General features: G+C 35.4%; 1 protein-coding gene across 1 annotated transcript; it reads left to right on the top strand.

Annotated features, from left to right (window-relative positions):
- The first annotated feature begins 3,044 nt into the window (after nt 1–3,044).
- LOC129882574 (apyrase 2-like) lies at nt 3,045–8,770 on the top strand. Its single transcript, XM_055956945.1, has 9 exons — nt 3,045–3,585; nt 4,326–4,454; nt 4,550–4,606; nt 4,727–4,819; nt 6,956–7,161; nt 7,371–7,462; nt 7,766–7,983; nt 8,112–8,301; nt 8,395–8,770. The coding sequence occupies exons 1-9, from the start codon at nt 3,268–3,270 to the stop codon at nt 8,508–8,510; spliced, it is 1,419 nt and encodes a 472-aa protein (XP_055812920.1). The 5' UTR covers nt 3,045–3,267; the 3' UTR covers nt 8,511–8,770.
- Nucleotides 8,771–22,627: the final 13,857 nt, after the last annotated feature.

The raw sequence follows: 22,627 nt of genomic DNA on the forward strand, positions 1-22,627 counted from the left end.
CATATTTTAATAGATTTATAATACATTATGTTAGTTTCTTACTACACATATATAATATATATTTTAAAACACTTATAATATATTTATATTGTATGCATAATTCACTTTTAATACAAGTGTAGATTTATCATAATATTGTTATATATTGCTATAAATGGTAATAAATAAAAAATATCGCTAAAATCAGTAATTAATTTTTAAAAAGCACACAATCAAGTAATTTTTCCGAATCTTAACTAAGAAAAAAATTAGGCCCATTCTTTCAAGATGGAGATGCGTGACTTTAATACATAATCTGAACATTGAATGCTTTTAATGGTTTGCTTTCTTAAGTATTGCATATCTTATCTTTATTTTAAAGAGTACTAACAAAATTAAATTTAAATATATTAGTAATTATTGGAATACTTGGTTGGTCGAGATTTATTTCACACTGGTTAACAAATTAAGCAAGCACTCACTCCATTTTGTAATAAACTGTGTTTTTACTTTGATCACATATCTTTAAAAAAAATCATTAACTATTAATGTTTTAACTAACTTATCGTTAATCAAATGTCTTGAAAATGAAGTAATAGTTCTTTAATAATTTATTGATTATGTAAAATTTCATTAATTTAAATAAAGGTTGGATTGGAATATAAAAATAAATGTCTTCTTAATTTTGCGAAATAACATTTATTTTGAAATAAAAGGCATAATACATAAATAGGATCTTAAACTTGGTTTTAAATTTTAAGTTAAACCTCCAACTTTTATAGTGTATAAGTAGGCACTTTAATTATCTCATTCTTAATTAAAAAACACGCAAATCCGACCTTATACGCGTGATCAGGAAGTAATTCAAGAGCGTCCGGAGTAAAATTTGAGGCCAACAATAGTAAAAAAAAAAAAAAGAAGCTGAAATAACACTTATGCCCTTAATGAATCCCTTTTTTATATATATTTTTTATTTATTCAAATCAAAATCCCATTTTTTTTGTCTTCTTTCTAATTCTATACTCAAGCTTTTTTTGCTTTTTTTTTCACCATTTCTGATACTTTTTAATGGAAATGGCCTCGAATTTTTTTCGTCATTGTGGAAGAAGAGCTATAATGAAGATGACCCATATGATCAAAGTTGTAAAAAGGAACGAATTTACACTCATGATCTCAAAAAGATTATCTATCAATAATAAACTTTCATAAGGAAAAAAATAAGCATACCTGGACTAAATTGATGGAAAAAAAAAGGGCAAAAACTCAAGAATATCAACTGAAAGCACAAATCTTGAACAAATTTTCCTTTGATTTGCAAAGAAATTATAGTTGGGGTTTGCGATTTTGAGAAAGTAGTGAATGAAAATGTGAATTAGTTGGCTATTTTATTTTTAAATTTTAAGATCTACGTGTAAATTAGTTGCAACCATTGAATGGATAATAAATCCACGTCACAAATGGAATGCGCTAAGGCCAAACAATTCTTTCAACTGTCGCCTTATCCCCCAATATGCTTAAGAATCGAGAATCATCCAGGTATTGCCAAAAGGAGCTTGCTTATAGAAAGAAGGTAACCCAGAAAAAAAGGTCACAATTTTGTCCACAATCACCAACCACCATCACTAACCACCTTTGTCATCACAATCACCATCATTATTATCAATCACCGCCACCATCGCCCATCACCATCTACCACAACCAATCACCTCAATCATAACAATCATCATTGACAACTATCATTGCTATCAACCATTACTATCAGTCAGACTTATCACTTCTATCATTATAATTATATTCATTGCCACCAGCACCGCCGCCACCATCGTTACCTCTGTTTTACTATCAACCTCTACCACCAATACATCATCAATTACTAACATTAACCAACTTAACCATAACTACCACAACCAACCTTCACCATCACTCACAAACATAATTATGCACTTTAAAATGTTGAAAATTAAACAATTTTAAAATCATTTAATATTCTTTATTAGTAACATCTCAATCATTTAAATGTGCATTCAAATTCAATCGTCTTAATTATAATGAGAGCAATGAAGCATGAGGCGTTTGACTATACGTTTCAAATATTTTTTATTTTTCAACTCCAATTTTGCAAAATCATCAAATAATTTAACAACTTTTAACACTTTTTCATTGAACTTTTGAATCAAATATACTCTCTCATTCTTCTTCAAGAACACATGAAGAACTCTAAATTTTTAACTTCTTCAATTTTTTGCGAAATCACCTTAAATTTCAATAGTAGCATCCTCCATGCCAGATATCAAAATTCAATATCTTTAGAGTTCGAATTCAACCTAACCCAATAAGACACGCTTAAAATTTCTTTAAAGTTTCAAAACTTTAACATTCTTTAATGATAAATTTTTTTCCACAACTCCAAATCACTTGAAAATTTGAACATAGACATAGTGAATTTTAACATAGTATTTTTTGAGTCTATGTTTAAAATTTTAAGTAATTTGGAGTTGTGGAGAAAATTCTACCTTTAAAGGAGGTTAAAGTTTTGAAACTTTGAAGAAATTTTAAGTGTGTCTTGTTGGGTTAGGTTGAATTTGAGCTCTAAAAATATTGAATTTTGATATTTAGCACTAAGGGATGCTACTATTGAAATTTGAGGTGATTTCGTAAAAAATTGAAGATGTTGAAAATTTGGAGTTCTTGGTGTGTTTCACGTAATCTTGGAGAAGAATGAGCAAAAATAGTACATTTGATTCAAAAACTTCAATGAAAAAGTGTTAAAATTTATTTGGATGGTTTTGCAAAATTAGAGTTAAAAAATAATGGCATGAATGAGTCTTTTCTCAAACAACAATGACATAAATAAGCCAAACTTTTAACGGATGATATAAATGAGCATTTTTTCAAAGTTTAATTTGAGCTTTTTCCCTTTTCATAAACAAACATTAATTTTTAAATTAAGTGATAAATTATTTCCAAAAAAGAAAGAAGTGAATTTTTATGGCAAAATGGGTCTTGGTTTTTTTTTTCCCGGGTACCAAACGGACCGTCCGGTTTAGCAGTTATAATTGTCTGTAGAGTTGAAACAAAGCGTCTCTTTCCTTCCCGGTGAATTTTTCATTTGCTTATCCTTCCGATAGTCTCGGATCGGCGGCAGCATTTGTGATCCAGAGACCCAAAAAGGAGTGTGAAGAATTCGAGCTGGAGACCCAGGAGACTCCGGCGCCGGGAAACGGCAAGATCCGATTCCGATCACCTTCGGCAGCAGAGCTTTTAGAGGCACAGCTCGATCCACTTCAAATGGAGAAGACAATGAAGAGGAATAACAGGCAGTACGGTGGTGAGTCTTTCTCCGATAAGATCCAGAGGTATAAAGGTGTGATACTTGTGATTTGCGTCCCGTTGTTTCTCGTTTCTCTAGTGCTTTATGTAATGCCGACGCATTCGCCGTCTGAGTCGATGGAATCTCTTAATCGAAAATTCTCTCCGCATCTCGGATCTATGAAATATGCGGTTATATTTGATGCTGGAAGTTCGGGTAGTAGAGTTCATGTATTCTGTTTTGATGAGAAATTGGATCTTGTTCCCATTGGCAATGAACTCGAACTTTTCGTACAGGTAATTTTCTACTTTTCCTGGATTTAATCATTATATTTGATTCATAAATTGTCAATCCCAGTAGGATCTAGTTTGGAAACAATGAGTCTGTTGAACATTCTTTGCCAGACAATTGAGAAAAATTATACTGTGTATATATGCCCTATTAGTATAATCAAAGTTTACTAAGCAAGCAAGGGACTTTGAGCTATAGCTTGCTATTTGACTAGCTTATAGCTGATTCATTTTGTTGATCCCGACAGAATCTAGTTTGGACACAGCAAGTTCGACCAAACATATTGTCTGGCTCAGACCTTATATATATAAATAAAAAAATAAAAATAAAGTAGATATATATTTTGATAAGGAATAAAACTAAGTATATGGATAAAGAGTTGAATCCATTTTGTTTGATTTTCTGACGCGGGTCTTCTATTTAATTGTAATCAAATCCATTTGCTCTACTCTTGTATCTGCCTATGCTGATTTTTTTGATAATCGGTGGCAGTGAGACACATTCCAAGGTTAGTCATAAAAGCCATTCAAAAAGTTTTGAAAATCCAAACTTAACACAGAACTCAAGCACGTCTATCACTGATTATGTTTTTGATTGAAATGCATCTCCAGTGAAGTCTATAAATCTTTCCAAACAGCCTATGTGTTCCCCCACTTCTAGTTTGTTACATAGGAATTCCTAGATTTTGTGGAAAAGCTTTCTATTCGCAGCAGATGTTCATCTCTAATTGGCTTTCATACCTCAGAAAAAACCAGGTTTGAGTGCATTTGCTAGTGATCCTGAGGCTGCTGCCGATTCTCTTCTACCACTTCTAAAGGACGCAGAGAATGTAGTTCCACGCAATTTGCGCAGTAATACACCAGTGAGAGTTGGGGTTAGTGAACATTGTTATTAAAGTAATTTCGTATAATTGAAGTTCAAACTTTTTTAGCCTGCCATATACTCAATATTGATAGGCAGTCTATCTAGGCCACTGCAGGTTTGAGGCAGTTGGAAGGTGATGCATCTGACAGAATTCTTCAAGCGGTAAGATTGATTCACATCCTTGACCTTCATCTGTTCGGCATGTATTATGTTATAATTTTGAGTGGCTTTTTCTACTTAAGTTTGTCAGTTCTTAGAACAAAAGTTAATGTGTTTTGAAAGGTGAGGGAGTTTCTGAAGAGCAAAAGCAGCTTCAAAGCAAAAGCAGATGCGGTAACTGTTCTTGATGGAAATCAGGAGGGTGCTTACCAGTGGGTATGTGAATGAACTTCAAGCTGCTATGAGCTTTTCTATAGATTAAACTATTATTCAACTCAAGAGTTGCTTCCTTAATATAAATTTGAGCTCTTTATAGATTAGAAGAAAAATAATTTGAGGGAGAATGGTTGTGATCTCTGGTCTTGAACTCTTTTTTCTGGTAGTTACTGAGTATAGTTCCCTCTGATGTGATGTTGATTAGTTTAGTCTAGGTTATTGGATCTTTTTGCTAAGATTTAGCATTATCAGCATGATAAAGAGTGAATTTAAGCTCAAGTTCAAGAATAAAGATGACAAAAGTAGATTTTCTTTTCTCTCTTTTTTTAAGCAAAAGGAAGAGTATGGTCTTTACATAAATAATTCAACATTACTAATGAACATCTTCAAATTCCTTTTAACAATTTTTATGAATAGCAATGTATCAAAAAAAAAACAGTTTGATGAATATCATGTCAAGGTGGAACCACTGAACCAGAGAAGGACTTGCATTTATTTGATGAGTAATGTAATGTATTGACATTATACAACTAAAGAGTTTCTTTCTCCATCTAAATTCTTTCTTCTCGTGACATTCATTTCCAACCTTTGATTTCTGGTAGAAATATTACGGTCTCCTACAAGCTTTTTGGATATCTTTCTTCAACCTGCTTTAGTAGTTATATACAGAAGTAGAGGACCTAGACAAAAAATGTGATTATCTATAACAAAAAAAGGACCCAGTAATGGTGCTCCAAAAATGTACAAGAAACATAAATGACCCTCTAATGTGTACAATAGTACTTTTCACCCCCTTCAAAAGCCCCTCTTTCAAATTCTTCGATTCACGTACCAAAAGGGTCATTTCCTATGGCCCATAGTAGGATAAAATCTTGGCAGAAGCTGATAATTCACACAATACCAAACATAATCCAAACAGTTGCTCCACACAGCCGGTGTGCTGCCTGACAATAAACTCTCAAGTGGTTCACATTTCCTCGACTTCTAGCAGTCTAGCCCATGAAAAAATTAGCTAATTAAACTACCCTCTTCCTCATGTTCAGGTTTTAGAAGCCTTTTGGCTTGGGTTAATACCGCAAAATAGGATTACATGTGAAGTATTCATCCAATCTTAAAGGTGGGATTTTATACTATTTGAGTGAGAAGGAGAGTTTTATATAAAATTGATAATTGGATATATTTTCCCTTCCTGAAAGGGTGGTAGAGTGATTTTGAAGTTTATTCTGTTTTCTACCATATGCTGTTTGAACTTAACGATAGATTAAGCAAATAGAATGAATTTTCCTATTCAATCCTATGCAATTGAACATTGCTTTAGGCCATTTTGGTGATACTAGTAATCCTGTCTGAGAAGCAGCAATCCGTTAGTTTGAAACCGCGGAGAGTGAAAATCAAATGAAAGGAAATTATTTCGTAAGACCTACAACCTCTTGGATCCCTGCAAGCTTAGCAAAAAATAGGGCACATTGGACCAAAAATATCTAGATAGGATATCAAGTAGTTGGGAATATGTTTATGTCATGTTAGTACGTTCACTTTAATTCCTATGTTTTTGAGATTTATATGTTAGTGGAAGATGTAAAGAACTATTAGAATTTCTATGTTTATTTTTATTTTGTATAACTTTGGTCTGAGATGAGCTTGAAAGAAGCGACACGATCAGAGAGGATTCATATAGCTGCCCTTACTAGCTTGGGATTGAGGCATAGTTGTGTTGTTATCCTGCATGACAAAAACAAATCAATAAATCTCCTGTTCACTTTTATCTTTTGAAGAACTAGAGTGGCATTGCAAATTTTGAGTGTTTAGTTTAGAAATATGTACAAAAAATACTTTCTGAACCATTTCACACACACACAAAAGACTTCTGAGATCTGAAAATCAAGTTGTCTTTGGACAGAATTGGAGAATATATCAGAAAAGGTTGTGGAGGCTACTTTCTTGACTAAAAATATTTTACAATTTAGGACTTTTTGCATGTTTAAAGAAAAATGGTATACTTTTATTACGCTTTCTTGATCTTTAACCCTCCAACCATATGGGTTATACAATTTGTATCACCTCATGTTTCAGTCTGAGATATGGGTCAACCAATTGTATAGCCAGCTGATTTTTTAGTTTCCGGTATTAATGCAGGTAACCATCAATTATTTATTAGGCAAACTGGGTAAGAAATACTCTGATACAGTTGGAGTGGTTGATCTTGGAGGTGGATCTGTGCAAATGGCGTATGCCATCTCAGAGTCAGATGCCCAGAAAGCTCCAAAGGTATCAGATGGCGAGGATACATATGTTCAGGAAATGTATTTAAAGGGGACAAAATACTACCTTTACGTTCACAGGTCCTTCTCATCCTCCATACAGAATTATGTGATGATATTAGAGAATGTCAGTGTACCCATTTTGTGCTCTCCAACTTTTTGATCAGGATGACCCTGTGATCCATCTAGTTGGGAAGAACATATTTGTCTTGTTATTCAGAGTGGGCTTATCTTGTATTTTGTCATCTTCATTGTACAGGCTTAATGTGATCTATATTTATTGCTTACAGCTATTTGCACTATGGCTTACTAGCAGCTCGAGCTGAGATCTTGAAGGTGTCCGGTGAATCTGGAAGTCCTTGCATCTTGGCAGGCCATCATGGTATTTACTATCTGTCTCCTGGTGCAATGATCATTCTATACTTGTTTCTTCTGATGCAGTGCTTTCTGGAAGCATCATTTCTCTCTGTAAGACGTAAAATCAGAGGTTAACAAGAGAAAAAACTCCCCCCTCCCCTTAACCTGAATTTCATATCTTATCTTAGTCACACAGATAAGGTACAGAAAAAAGGAGCACTGGATCCTTAATTTACATTGAGACTGTTATACTGTAATTAGAAAAGTAGGTATTTATTTTCCTCTATTATCAAGTATATCATTGAAGATGCAAAATATTTTTTTTTAGGGACATACAAGTATGGAGGAGCAGTTTACCCAGCATCAGCCATGTCTTATGGTTCAAGCATGAGTACTTGTAGCGATGTAGCTCTAAAGGCTCTGAAAATTAATGAACCAGCATGTACCCACATGAAATGCACTTTTGGTGGCGTGTGGAATGGTGGAGGAGGAGATGGACAGAAGAATATGTTTGTTGCTTCATTTTTCTTTGACAGAGCTGCTGAGGTATGAATCATTTGAGTTACGATGCTTATAGAAATCTAATGAGTTAGAAAAGTATCCTAATTTGTTGTTCTTAAGTGCAAAACTCCTCTGTATGTCTTTGACACAAATGTTATATGTTGTGGGCATAGGCTGGTATTATTAATCCAAGTTTAGCTGTTGCAAAAGTTCGCCCAGCTGATTACGAAAGTGCAGCTAAGCGTGCTTGTGGAACTGGACTTGAGGGTGCCAAATCTGAATTTCCTCATGTAGAAGCTGATAACTTGCCATACCTCTGCATGGATCTCGTCTATCAGTACACTCTACTCGTAGATGGGTTCGGTGAGTAAAAACTAGATTCATATTTCAGTAAGTTCACACGACATTCATTTCAGTACACTTTTGAGTGATTCACTGCTATTTCTTACTGCACAGGACTTCAACCTCAGCAAGAAATCACATTGGTGAAAAAAGTTGAATACAAGAATTCCCTTGTTGAAGCAGCATGGCCATTAGGCAGTGCCATTGAAGTTGCATCATCATTGAGTTAACTTAACTGGGAAATGGAAGATCCATTCATGCAATTTTGGGTTTTAATAGCTTATGATTTTTCAACTATATATTTTTGACCTGCAGCTTCTGATAAGCCTATTAGGTTAATTTTCTGGAGCAGAAGGGATTGCCAAAGTCCAAGCAGGTTGAGATTCTTTATTTTTCCCTTTTATTAGAGGGAATCCAGAATAGTGATAAATTTGTTTGTAATCATGTATTATGAGATCAATTTTTTTATTCCCACGCAAATTTCATAACATTGGAACTCCCAAATAACACTGCAAAGTCATTTTTGGTTAAATAATCCCAAATGGTAAAAATTTGTCCGCACCAAATGTTCACTAAATCAATAAATTTAAAACAAGCGTATTGCACACATCTAATTATCATTTAACTGTGGTTTTTTCACATTAATTTTTAATTAACGAGGTTAATTTGGTATAAACATTTTATTATCCAAACTAGATCATGCCCCTAATTGATCCAAGAATCTTGAGAGAGTTTGTATGGACGAAAGATAGCAAATTAGTCGAGGTGTGTCGCAAAACCGCCATTATAAAAAATAAAATAAACAAGTACACAACCAAGAGAATTTGATAGAAGAAACCATAAATAAACTCTCGAAACAAGAATATTTCACCATATTCAAATAGGATCTTCAAGATTTGGTTCTTGATGCTCTACTTTAAAGCAAAGGAAGTAAACAACACTATATTGCTTTTAAGATAGATTAGAATCTAAGTAGTTTGGAAAATACAAAACCTTAGGTTCAAATAAACGGAGTCAAAAACACTAAATGATTTCTCGTTCACTTCAATTTGGGCTAAATAAGATGCAGCTCAATTGGTGAAAGGCGATCCTCGCCTTAAGGTGGATGTAAAAGAAGAGGTTTCGGGTTCGATACCCCGTAGCGCTGCAGCGTGAAGAGGGATGAAGATGCGAACTGGCTGACCCTGACACAGATAATACCTGAGTATGTGAGTCCTGAGAAGGGGTCGTCACAAAAAATAAGGTATAAGATAAGATATAGGCCATAAGAAATTAAGCGTAGCTGAGCGCCTTTTTCCCCAGAGAATACTGATACAGTTGACCACCAACACCACAATTATCAAAAGTAAAAAAGGTAATGAATGAGCGATGAACAAATGTATTATAATTATGTAAAAACAAGAGAAGCTACTTTGATAATTTCTTCTAAACCACAATTAAAGATATGAATAAGTCACATTTCTAACATTAGAAGGCATAAAAGCTAAGATCATAAGAACAACAAGAATGAAAATTGGGACAAACAACAACATAAAAGGTGGTGGTGGCAATGGTGGAAGGATCAATGGCAAAAGTAACAAAGATGCTGTGAGACCAAGTAGTAGAATTATTGACTCTAAGCTGAAATAACTCATTGATAACATCTTTTTGCCATGCCCTTGTGTGAATGATCTTGAAGTTTCATTCTTTCTTATGACAACACCAGAGTTTTTCAAATCCATAATGTTTCTGAAATACTGATGATGTTGTCTCAACTTTGCTTCAGATGATTCCATGTGCATGTTCATCTTGATTACAATTGCAGATTCTTAATCAGAGGCTCGAGTTTCAACTCCAGAAATGAAGAAATGAAGAAATTCCCTGTAGGGAGCTTGTCTCTTAAGAAGAGGTTTTGAATTCTAACTCTGAGAATCAATGAATGAAAAAAACTTTTGGTTTTGCGGAAATTCTGAATTTTAATTAAAAAACCTGATGTGAATCTGAATTAGTCGAGTTAGTGAGTGAACAATTTTGTATTAGATGCTTGTATTTCTTTGACTTGAACCAATCTCTTCAAATTTTGATGATGAATCTGAATATCAACTCCAAAAATCCAATCTTTAGCAAAATTCTTGAAATAAAATGGAGAAACTAATAAGTGTTGTATGTTGTCTTCACTAAAGGGTATGATTTAAAGGGAAAAGTGAAAGATTTTGGAATGATGTCATAGAGTTGTGGGTATCTGGCCTTTTCTTGATTTAAACAAAATGTTGATTTTTGACATTGATGTTTCTTGGTTTTAGGGGGATTGTATTTGTTTTTGACATTGATATCTCTTGGTTTTGGGGGATTATGGGATATTAGCCTTTGGTTTTGAGATTTTGATGGATCTATAGTGGTTACACTCTTATCTCTTGAGAATATATTTTGCTGGTTAGGTTTCTTATATTATATAATATGCCTAATTATAGTATCTATCTGTTTCAATTTATATCACTCACTTACATTTTTAATTTGTCTTTAATCAGCTTCTTTTTAAAAGGACAGTTCGGTGCACTAAAGCTTCCGCTATGCGCAGGATTCGGGGAAAGGGTCCGACCACAAGGGCCTATTGTACGCAGCCTTACCTTGCATTTCTGCCAGAGACTATTTCCAAGGCTTGAACCCGTGACCTTCTAATCAGCTCCTTTTTAGTTTGTTCTAAAAAGAATATTACCTTACGATAATTGTAAATAATTTGATTTTAAAATTTTCATTTTATCGCGATACAACTATAAGAATTGTTTTAGACCATAAATTTCAAAAAAAAAAAATTCTTAAACACCGTATCAAGTCAAACGTATAATATTACATAAAATGAAATTAAAAGAGTAACGATTTAACTTTAAAATATCATTTTATTCTTAATAAAATAATATATAATCACATAAACATATATAATTTAGTTTAAACCACAAATTTTAAATATCTTTTTTATTAAACTTCATATCAAATTAAATTAGGTGATATAAATTGAAACGGAAAACGTATTAAAGATGGAGAGGAGAGGGTTTGGGGGGAAGGGGGTGAGGTTGTTGTAATTTGGGTGGATTCAGTGAATTAGGAAATCAAGTGGGGCAAGATGATTTGTATGTTGATTGTTTCTGGTAAAACAAGAGATTGTCACACTGTTCAAGGTTCTTCACCCCTAGACAATATTGTCTCTTACCCCTTTCCCTACACTTTCCACTTGTCCCCTTTGTTGCCTTCTTTTAAAAGAAGAAAGAAAAAAAAAACTTATGTCTTTCAAATATTTACTTCGAATTATGGAATTTCTTAGCTTTATTTGATTTTTTCTTATGTTTTTTTTTGAGTTGAGAGTCTCTCGAAAACAGCTGTCTTAACTTAATAGGAGTAAGATCTATGTACATTTTACCCTCCTCAGATCCCACGTTGTGGGATTTCACTGGGTTGTTATTGTTGTTGTATTTACTTCGAATTATGGTATTCGTTTTAAATTATCAGTCGTTATTTTTAAAAATAATTATAAAAAAATTATTTATTGCTTTAGAATTTAAAATGTAATTAATTATTTTGTTCTATTTTTTCCTTATATGTAATAATTTTAAAAACTACAAATACTTTAATTTTGAGCGATATTATAATTATTCAAATATCAATAAAGAATAAAATAATTTAGAGGCCCTCATAATTTCTTAAAGGTAAAAGAGAATTATACTAAATAATTTAAGACGGAGGGAATAATAGATTAAAGGTTTCTTACCAACATAATTTCAAATTATTTTAAACTTTTTTTTTGGTATAATTATTATTTACTTATCAATAGTTTTCAATTTATAGGTTTGAAATTGAAATTTCTAACTAAGAATGAAGATGTCACAAGTTTCAACTATGCCACCTAACTTCTTGGTAATACAATTTCAAACCATTTTAACTTTTTTTTTAATCATTTGATATTTAAAATTCACTAACTCGATTAGTAGTTTATTCGATAAAACTTTTAAAATCTACCTATTTAAGATTTTTTCTTAAAAAAATAAATTTGGAGAATAATAAGTTTTGGCTAATGAATTCAAAAATTAATTTTGTTAATATTGAAGCAGTAATTTGTGCTTGATAAAGATATTAAATCTGCTTCTACTGAAAAATTATTTTTTCAACTTTTAAAAAATAACTTTTACTACTGCTTAAAATCACATACATTTTTTTCTAAAAACTTGGCCAAGTACATTAACTCTTTAAAATAATAATTTTCTTAAAGAAAAACTAAACACTTTTAGCTTCCTTGCAACTTAACCAAACCAATTACATATCTTCAACTTTTTATAGTTTCAAATCATTTACCTGTTTTTTTAACCTAAAATCCCATTGGCTAATTAACAATTCAAAAAAGGAATTAGATTTAGTCAAACAATCAAAATTGAATTTGTCCTTTGACTTGGAAACAATAAATTCCTCTAGTAATTGTTGAACTAGAACCAAGATTTTTCTTATGTTACATGTTTGACATGTTGCTTCATTTCATTTAATTGTCATTTGTCTATCCATTGATTTATTCTAAAAATTAAAAATAATATAACTATTAGAAGTGAAAAATAAATAAAAAGTATATGATATCGGGTTAATTTGATCTGAAGTTGACCTTTTAAAGTTAAAACCAAATCAATTCAGTATAGTTGAGTTTTTTTTCTTCAATATCAAACCAAGTCAAACCAAACTACTAATCGATTTTTTTTCTCAATTTACTATTTGATTTTATTTTTGATTCGATTTTATTCACCCCTACCATTAATTTATTCTCAAAATTAAAAATAATAAAAATGTTAGAAGTGAAAAATAAATAAAAAGTATACAAAGTCTTGTCCATGATACGTGTCTCCACAACAACATTAAATTAACTTAAATGGATATGGTACGAAGTTGCAAAAATAAAAATAAAGATTCCTATTCATGAAAAACAAATATTTGAATACTTTCTAATTTGAGTTAAAATTATTCTTCTAAGTTCTAAGATACTTGTTAGAAAAATAAATTTGCATGTGACCGACCTGTGGATTCAATGAATTTTCATTAAAAACCTTTGAAGAAATTAATAAATGATTCTTAATTAGCTTCTTCCTCGTACAACCGACCTTATTGCATTAAATTCCATGCACTTGCTATATATATATATATATATATTACGTGGAATTAAGGGGAGGTTTGATCGATGATAAAAAATCAGCAGATGAGTTATGATTACGTGTGAAATGTGTATGTATGTGTGTATATATATATATATATATATATATATATATATATATATATATATATATATATATATATATATATATATATATATATATTTGTATATATATTTATAAGGAAAGTATAATTACTATAAAAAATTTTAACTTTGTGATTTCAGTTGAAAATTTGTATGTACATATATATTTGTATATATTTTATAAGGAAAGTATAAATATTACACATGACATCTTTAGAAATAATGAGCCTTATGGTACATTTAGTTAAAACTCAAGTTTACACGGCAAGGATGCAAGTTTGAACCCTATTGTGGGATGTATTTTCTTTTAAAAAAAATTACCATGCAAAACATCATTGGCGAATTTATTGTAAAAAGAATCATTGAATAAGTAGATTAAAACCGTAAATCTCTTGTAAGAAAAATCTTAACTGAAGCAACATTACTATTCAAAGTAGTGTGACACCCAGAGATTCAAAATTCTGAATCTGTCTTTGGCTACAAGAGCGGTATTAAATTGAGACATCAAATCAAGACGATGGAGATAAACTTTATCATCGAGAAGAAAACAATTCGGATCACCAACTATTTTGGTAAAAGCTTCCCATGAAAAAAAATAATTTATAACGTTTGATTATCAGGAAAACATTTTTTTTTTTTCGAAATGGGTTAAAATGACTTCATCATTAAAACTTTGAACTTCATGTTACATGCTTCAATCAACATTTAGACATTAGTTTTAATCTTTAACACTCAAAATTTTCATCATAAATCTCCAATTTGCCAATATAATATTTAATAGCAAAAACAAATTTCAAGAAAATAATTTTCATGAAAAACACAAAAGCATTTTTTATGAAACACAACTTTGGTCATACCTAATACACTCTTAAGAGTATGTTAGGCAAGCCTCTTGAAAACAAGAAGCTAAAGTAGTAGTCAAATGCATAAAGGAATACCTAAATTTAGGAATGAAATGAATGTGTAGAACTTGATCTACACTTTTCAATTGTTCATGAACCAAATTTAGATTGCAATTAATTAGAAATGACAGTTTGGTGTACAAAACATCTCGCGTTAGTAGGGATTGTGAAAGAACTTCATCCTAGAAATGTCATGTAGACAACCTAACCTAATGCAAACATTAATAATTGCTTCCACGACTCAAACTCGTGACCTATAGATTATAAAGAGACAATTTTATTTTTGCTCCAAATTCCTTAGTCCCCCTTATTAGGTTGCAATAAACTAAATTTTTTGAATTTTGATTATTGGCCTGTTTTTTCTCTGCCATTTGGAAGTGATATTTAAGAGTTACTCTGTATCTAACCACATTGCAATATCCTTTGGATTCTTCTAAGCTCCTTAATTATGAAATTTACTTTCTTATGTGCTAAGTCGTAAATGAATGATAGGTAATAAGTAGTTATTACCTTGCTAGTTGTTATTGTTGCTTTATAAAGACTTCTTTTTTGGATGATGTTTTAAATTTGCGATGGTATAATTTGAGAATTTTTGACGAAAATAAGTCATTATTTAAATTAGTTTATTAAAATACTACGTTTTTAATTTTTTTTTACAAAATTAGTATAAATGTTTTTTTTTTTTTTTTTTTTTTTTTTTTTTTTGGGGGGGGGGGAATAGACCCTACACGAGGCTCCCAGCTCTCGTGCGCGGCCAGGGGTTAAGCCGCTCACCCCCAAGCTGTATTATACATAAAACAGAAAAAATACAAAGAGGGGGCATAAACCTAACCTCCAATCCTATGGTGGTTCATAAGCCGGCCATCCTACTAAGGTCAGCCAACTCATTCCCGATACATGCACATGAAAAGAAAACCTAGAAACTATGCACCTAAAGGAGAGGACTCCTCTCGACACAAAGAAACTAGGAAAGCATAAATAAGGGGGGAACACTGTAATTGGGTGCTCAATTCAAGAGTGCAAAATGAAATAGTAAATCATGGAGGCTTTTTAATCCGTTTGGTCTTCCTCCGTCTGAAGCTGGGCAGGCCGACTCTATCTAGCATGTAGTATCCTCGAGTACCAGGAGGTAGCTGCTGGAGGGTGGTGTAGTGGCCTGGAGTGGTAAGAATGTGACTGTGCTTGGAAAGAGCATCCGCAGTGAAGTTTGCCTCCCTGTATACATGCCTGCAAGAAAAGAAAGCAAATAATTTGGAAATAACAACAAGGTCATGAGTTACCTGGTGAAGGCTCCACGGAGGTTTCGTTTGATGATTGATCCATTTAGTGAGCAACTCCGAGTCAACTTCTAGGATAACGTGCTGAAAGCCTTTTTGAATGCACCATTTAAGCCCATAAACTGCCGCCTCTAGTTCGGCTTGATTGTTGGTTCCCTCCCCTAACGGTATGGCATAGGCGAAGATGAATTTACCCATGTGATCTCTTAAGATTCCACCCCCCCCAGTTGGCCCCGGATTACCCAACGCACTGCCGTCAGTGTTCAGCTTGACGAAACCTAGTTGTGGCTTAATCCACGAGACTTGGGTGATCTTAATCTCATGAGTACACTTATCTATACAGGAGATGGTGTGGATCCAGTTCGAGGGCCAATGGATATAGGGGTACGCGACTCTAAGGAGATTTGAGATGTCCTTGAAAATTGCAAATTTCACTCTCGCCAAACTAGAACTCTTCCCCCCGTATTTGCTCGCGCACCTATTCTTCCACAAATTCCAACATATAAATATTGGGGTGGAGTGAAGGATAAGTTTGTGGGCTTCTGTGCGGTAATTGCGAAGCCACCAACTCATAACAAGAGGTTTGAGGGGTGTGGCTTCATGCCTTATGCCTAGGGAATCTGAGAAATAGCGCCAAATATTCCTAGCGAATTGGCCAGTGCTGAAAATGTGCTCTATGGTATCCGGACCTGGAATATGGCAGCAACAACATGGAGTGGAATCATAGCCGAATGCAGTTAGCTTTTCCTCCGTTGGCAGCTTGCCTCTAAAAGCCCTCCACAACAAAAAAGAGCATTTAAAGGGGATGTTTTTGTGCCAAGTGTAATAGTCGGAAAATGTCTTGGTCCGGTGTTCCCTGACAACCTGCCATGCCGAGGAACATGTGAAGTTCCCATTGGTGTTAGGCTTCCAAATGGCCTGATCGGGTGTGTTTCCTTGCATCTGAAATGTGGAAGAAGTAATGAGAGGGACGAGTTGCACTGGTGCCAACTGATTTAGCATATCGATGTTCCATTGCCCATTTATAAGAAAATCAGCCACCCTCGCGTTGCTTGCGTTTCCCAATTCCTGCCTATAGTTGGTTAAGGGGCCAATACCTAGCCAATCGTCCCACCAAAAATAACACGAACCCGAGTGAAGCCTCCATTGAATGTGAGGTTCAGCAATGTGTTTGTTGTGCATCATGTGTTTCCATACAAGCGACTGGCCAGAATGGAATTTTTTTCTGATGGGGTTGGCTCTCTGACAGTATTTGGCTCTAAGGAACTCACCCCACAACGTTGGTTTAGCTCTAAAGATCCACCATTGCTTGAGCTGGAGAGATTTACACACATCTGTAGTTCTCCTCAACCCAATACCTCCTTCGTCATATGGATAACAAAGTTTTTTCCATGAAGCCCAATGGTATTTTTTCTTGTTATCCTTCCACCCCCAGAAAAAATCAGCGGTGACTCTCTCAATAGTAGTACGGGGGGGAGTAATGGCCGAAAGAAGGTGAATGGGGAGCGACTGAAGTACGTATTTCACGAGTGTAGCTCTACCACCGTAGCTGAGGATTTTGGAGTGCCACCCTCTAATTCTGTTGACAACCTTAGAGACCATGTTCGTGTAGTACATGACTCTTTGCCTGCCAATGTACAGAGGACAACCTAAGTAGGTGATGGGACTATGCTTCTGAGTGAAACCCATAACCTGTTTCACCGTTTCCACATTGTCTTGGAGTGCATTGGGATGCATCATGAAGTGGCTCTTATTTTTGTTTATAAGCTGCCCCGATGTCTTTTCATACAGAGTCAAGGTCTTCATGATAATTTGAAGAATTTCCCTCCTTCCGGAGGAAAAGATGATAACATCATCCGCAAAACTCAAATGGTTAATTTGTGGGCCTCTTTTCTTCATATAAAAACCATGATAGAAGTGGTAATTATGAAGACTATTCAGCATTCTGGAAAGCACCTCTGCTCCCAAAATGAATAGAGCGGGAGCAAGAGGATCACCCTGTTTGAGCCCTCTGGTGGAATGGAAAAAACCATGTCTAGATCCATTAATAATAACAGAGTACCAATTGTTAGACATGATTCGCCAAATCATATCAATAAAGGTCTCACCGAAGCCCATCCTTCTCAGTACCAGACAAGTATAAGACCAGGAGACTCTATCATATGCTTTGGCCATGTCTAACTTGATAACCACGTTGTCACCAATAACGGGCTTTCTGATATCGTGGATAATCTCCTGTGCTAGCATGATATTTTCGGAGATGCTTCTTCCTTTTACAAATCCAGATTGATTGGGAGAAATAAGAACGGGGAGAATCGGTGCAAGCTTGAGGCTAATGAGTTTTGATATGATCTTATTGGTGAAGTTACTGAGACTAATGGGTCTATAGTCAGAGAGTGTGTTGGGGTGATCTACCTTAGGGAGCAAGACCAAACAAGCATGAGAAAAGAATTTAGGCATAGCATACCCTCCGAAGAAAGAAGTAATGACTGCTAGTAGGTCCTCCGAAATAATCTCCCAGCAAGTTTGGAAGAATTTTCCATTCATACCATCTGGACCAGCTGCAGAGTTAGGATTCATGGAGAAGACCACATGTTTCAATTCTTCAATGGTAGGCGTGGCTTGAAGGATTTCATTTTGAGCATCTGTGATTATTTTAGGAATGTAATTCAAGATGTTCTCCGGAATCGGAGATTGATCACCTGTGAATATTTGCTGAAAATGATCGCAAGCTGCTCTAGCAATGTGCTCGTCGCCCTGAATCCAATCCCCTTCTTCGTTAGTAACCTTGTGAATGAATAGTCGCCTTCTCCTACCACGGATTAAAGCATGGAAATACTTAGTGTTAGCATCTCCATCCTTGAACCAATGTAGCTGAGTTTTTTGTTTGAGAATGTTTTCTTCAATTTTAAGAAATCTGATGTATTCGGAGTTGAGAGCATGCAATTGCATCCTATTCTCTTCATTATTGGATACTATCAGATTTTCTTCGGCGATTTTCACTAGTTCTTCATATTCCCTAACCTTGGCAAAAATGTCGCCGAATTCCACTCGCGACCATTTGCTAAGTGTGTAGGAAAGCCTTTTCATTTTTTGGTGAAAGGACCACATTGGGTTCCCTGTCATGGGTCTGTCCCAACAGGACTCTACAGTTTTGAGAAAAGTAGGGTTATCCACCCAACAGTTCAAGAATTTAAAATATTTAATAGTGGAATCCTGTCTTTCATTCATTTCTATAAGTAGAGGGTTATGGTCAGAACCAGTAGAGGGGAGATGGGTGACTGAAGTGTGAGGCATAGCGGCTAACCAGTTATCGGACACCATAGCTCTATCGAGTCGCTTCCATATTCTTTTATGCATATCTCGTTGATTACACCAAGTGTAGTCTGAGCCATGATACCCCAAATCTGTTAGGCCACATGCTTCAATAACGCTAATGAATTCAAAGCTTTTGTTCATGTTGTAAGGGATTCCACCTAGTTTCTCATTCGTGGAGGTGATGACATTGAAGTCCCCAACTGTGCACCATGGAAGGTTAGTGGAAGCGTGATGCATAAGCCTATCCCAAAGCGGTCTTCTAAGAGTATCTTTGCATTTTCCATAAACAAATGTCATGAGAAATGCACTTTGATGCTCTACATGTTTCATCTCGCAAGTTATCTGTTGGTCGTCAACGTCGATAACTTTACAATCAACATCCTGTGTCCAGAAGATCCAAATCTTACCATTAGGATTGCACACGGACCTATCCATACCAAGGTTGATTCCAAAGCTTTGGAGATGAACATTGTTAGAGAAAGGTTCTAGGATGGAGATTATGGACGTTTGGTGGATATGTGTGAGCGACTTAAGTCTATCTATGACGCCTTTGGTATTGATTCCCCTAGCATTCCATATAATTGTGCTAATCATTGATGGGATCTAAGGTTACGGAGCCTAGTGTTTGGTCTGTTACTAGGAGCATGAATAGTAGTAATTTTAGGATTGTGGTGAACCCCTGTAGGTGATAATCCTTGCTCACTAGCTAGTTGGTTCATTTCATCGTTCGTGATTTTAGTCGTGATCCTAGAAGGTGCAGCTGTACTATTTGATAGTTCAACAGTCTCTTCTTCATCCTCTAACCCAACCTCACTTTGAAAGTCTTTGTCGTATTCATCCTCCGAGTGTATAACACCATATTCATCATCACTATCAGGAGCTGAGATCTGAGCCTCCTTAAAAGTGCATAGGATGTTGATGGCATTTTCAGGTTGCATAAGAGGAGCTGCTTGAATATTCAAAGGGGTAAGGTTAAGAGGATCTTCACCACCAAAATCTGGGCTTCTAATTGGGGTGTTCTGATCTAGGAGGACATACTTAGAGCAAAAGTTTGAAACCACCTTACCAATGGTATCGTTTTCAACTCTATCAGCAGCAGTGTTTGTAGTGGTAGAGGTTGAAACTTCGTTTTGCTTTTCTAATTTCTTCTTTCTAGCTCTCTTTCTCCTTAGATTTTTAAAGTTACTAGGACTAGTTGAGAATTCTATATCATTAGTGTTGGAAATGTCTTGTTGTTTGGTGATAGAAACTTGCACTTGGTGGGAACAAGGACTAGGCACATGGTCACTTGAGGTTGTGCTGAAACTGTAGCCATTAATTGGGTCATTTTCAGCCCTCTCAATGTGACCAACCCTTTGTTTTTGGTGCTGAAAAGTTGTAAGTGTAAGGGCCATAGGCTGAAAATTTTGTTCTTTCAATCTAGGAGCTGGACCACCTTCTAAAACCTGATTGGCCATATTTTGATGCATATTCTCCTTCCAAGGAACAGCAGAATTAGCACCTACAGCCTGCCTAGTTTCATTGGAGATGACAGCTTCAGAAACTCCCAAATCATGCCATATTTCTTGCAAATCTGAAGGTACAATCTGGCTCAAGATCTGCTGATTATGAGGCTGAGAATGGCCTGAGGAACTGCCTATTTCCTGAGTGGAAATATGGCCACTTACAGGTGCAGGTCCTTGCACTTGGTTGGGACTAGGACTAGGGGTTGGATCACTTGAGAATGTGCTGAAGTTATAGGCATGGTGTTGGTATTTTTGAGCATTTTTAATGTGACTCTCACCATGTCTGTGGTGCTGGAATGGTATGGGATTAGGGGCTAGGGCTTGCACCTTTTTTTCTTTCAAGTTAGAGAGTGAAATAGCACCCAAGACCTGTAAATTTTCTTTTACAGAGACAGCAACACCCTGTCCCAGTAACTGCAGGTTTTGGGACTGAATAGGGGCATCATTCTTGTGATTTTCCTGCGGGGGATTAGGAGTAACTGAGAACCCTAACTTTTGTGCATTGACAAAGTCCATTTTGTCCACTCGCTTGGAAGAAAAGTGTTGAATATTTGAAGTGGTAGCAGGGGCTCTAAGGTCATTCATAGGGTCAACCATAGGGTTCTCATGCAAAACATGAGACAAATCCCCCCCACTGGACACCCCATCCTGCAGGTTAGTTGGTTTCTCCTGAATACCATCCTCTCCTCCATCAACTTCAGAATCAGCCAATACATTAAAAGTAATGTTCGGGGAGCCATGGGGGATTGGGAGCATTGAGTCAATACCTGATTGTCGCTCGCGATGTCCATGAATTGCATCAGTACCTGTATTCTTGGTTTGGGTGGGTTTATATACCTGATGAGTGTTTCCTTGTACCTTCTGGGTGTTCTGCATAGTTTGGGTCTTACCTTTGAAGTTTCTTTTCTTTTGGGTTTCCCATTGTTCATTTGAAATTTGATTCTTGTTTGTATTGGTTGATTGTTCCTTAGCCTTGCCTCTTTCTTCCTGAGATGTGGTGGTAGATATTTCTGGTGGTACCTGTTTCCTGAAACTTACAGCATTAGTTAAGACAATAGGAGTAGAGATCATACCTGTGTGTTTTGTCAACGCATCTTTGCTTAGCTCTTCTTCCTTGTCTTTGGTCTTGTTGCGTTCTGCATCTCTTCTGTTGATGGGGCATGCAAGAGGAGTATGGCCTTGGTGTTTGCAATAGGCACAATAAAGGGGGACATCTTCATATTCGATGTCCTGCCATCTACCTTCTCCATTTGGATCATCATTTTCATCGAATCCAATCCAAACACTTTGGATTCTAGGCTTTGTGATGTCCATTTGGACTTTTGCTTTTGCTACGCTCCCCCTTGTCTTTTGCATAAAGGCCATGTCCAAGTGCAACACTTGTCCCACGTCCGCAAGCAAGAGCGTAACAAATTCTTTATGGAAGCAATGCCATGGGAGCTCCGGAAGTATGACCCAAACGGGAAGAATGGGGGTTTCATAATTTGGATCGAAAGTAGGGGTCCAAACTTGAAACCGCATAAAGACACCGTCAATGTACATACGCTTGCTATCTAAAATGGTGGCTCTATCATGTTCATTATCAAGGTCAATGTATATGTGTCTAGAGTTGAAGTGGGTAATCTTGACCTTGCCCCTTAGTTCAGTTTGGGTAATAAATTTCTTTCTAATAATCTCCATCTTGGGCATAGGGCTGTAAAACTTGCCTATGAGTGTATACTTACAGGATTCAGCCATCTTAATCATGTAATCATCTCTCTTAAACATGATGGCCGGACATCCCTGTTTTGTAGCTCTTTTCGGAGGTGATAGGTCTATTTTAGTTTCGGTACCGACTTGTCTAATCCTAAGTCTTGTGGCTAAGGATTGCATTATGATGGGCGGAGGGGGGTGGTTAGTAGTGGTGGGTTTATTGTTGGGAGGTTTAGTTGTTGGAGGTATAGCACTGGGGGTTAGGGAAACTATAGGTACTTTAGTGATTTTAGGGTCGAATTTTTCAAAATTGGATGAAATGGTAGGAAAGTTTGAGACTGTGGGGTGTTTGGTAGTTTTGAGACCATTGGAGGTACAAGGAGTGTCCGAATTAGTGGCATGATTAAC

The sequence above is a fragment of the Solanum dulcamara genome, chromosome 1, assembly GCF_947179165.1.
Source record: "Solanum dulcamara chromosome 1, daSolDulc1.2, whole genome shotgun sequence".
Taxonomy (NCBI): Eukaryota; Viridiplantae; Streptophyta; class Magnoliopsida; order Solanales; family Solanaceae; genus Solanum; species Solanum dulcamara.

What these genes read in the sequence shown, in the direction of transcription:
- LOC129882574 (XM_055956945.1), top strand. Translation starts at nt 3,268, where the DNA reads ATGGAGAAGACAATGAAGAGGAATAACAGGCAGTACGGTGGTGAGTCT. An exon ending in CTGACAGAATTCTTCAAGCG is followed by an intron (nt 4,607 to 4,726) that starts GTAAGATTGATT and finishes GTGTTTTGAAAG; the next exon opens with GTGAGGGAGTTTCTGAAGAG. An exon ending in TCTACTCGTAGATGGGTTCG is followed by an intron (nt 8,302 to 8,394) that starts GTGAGTAAAAAC and finishes CTTACTGCACAG; the next exon opens with GACTTCAACCTCAGCAAGAA.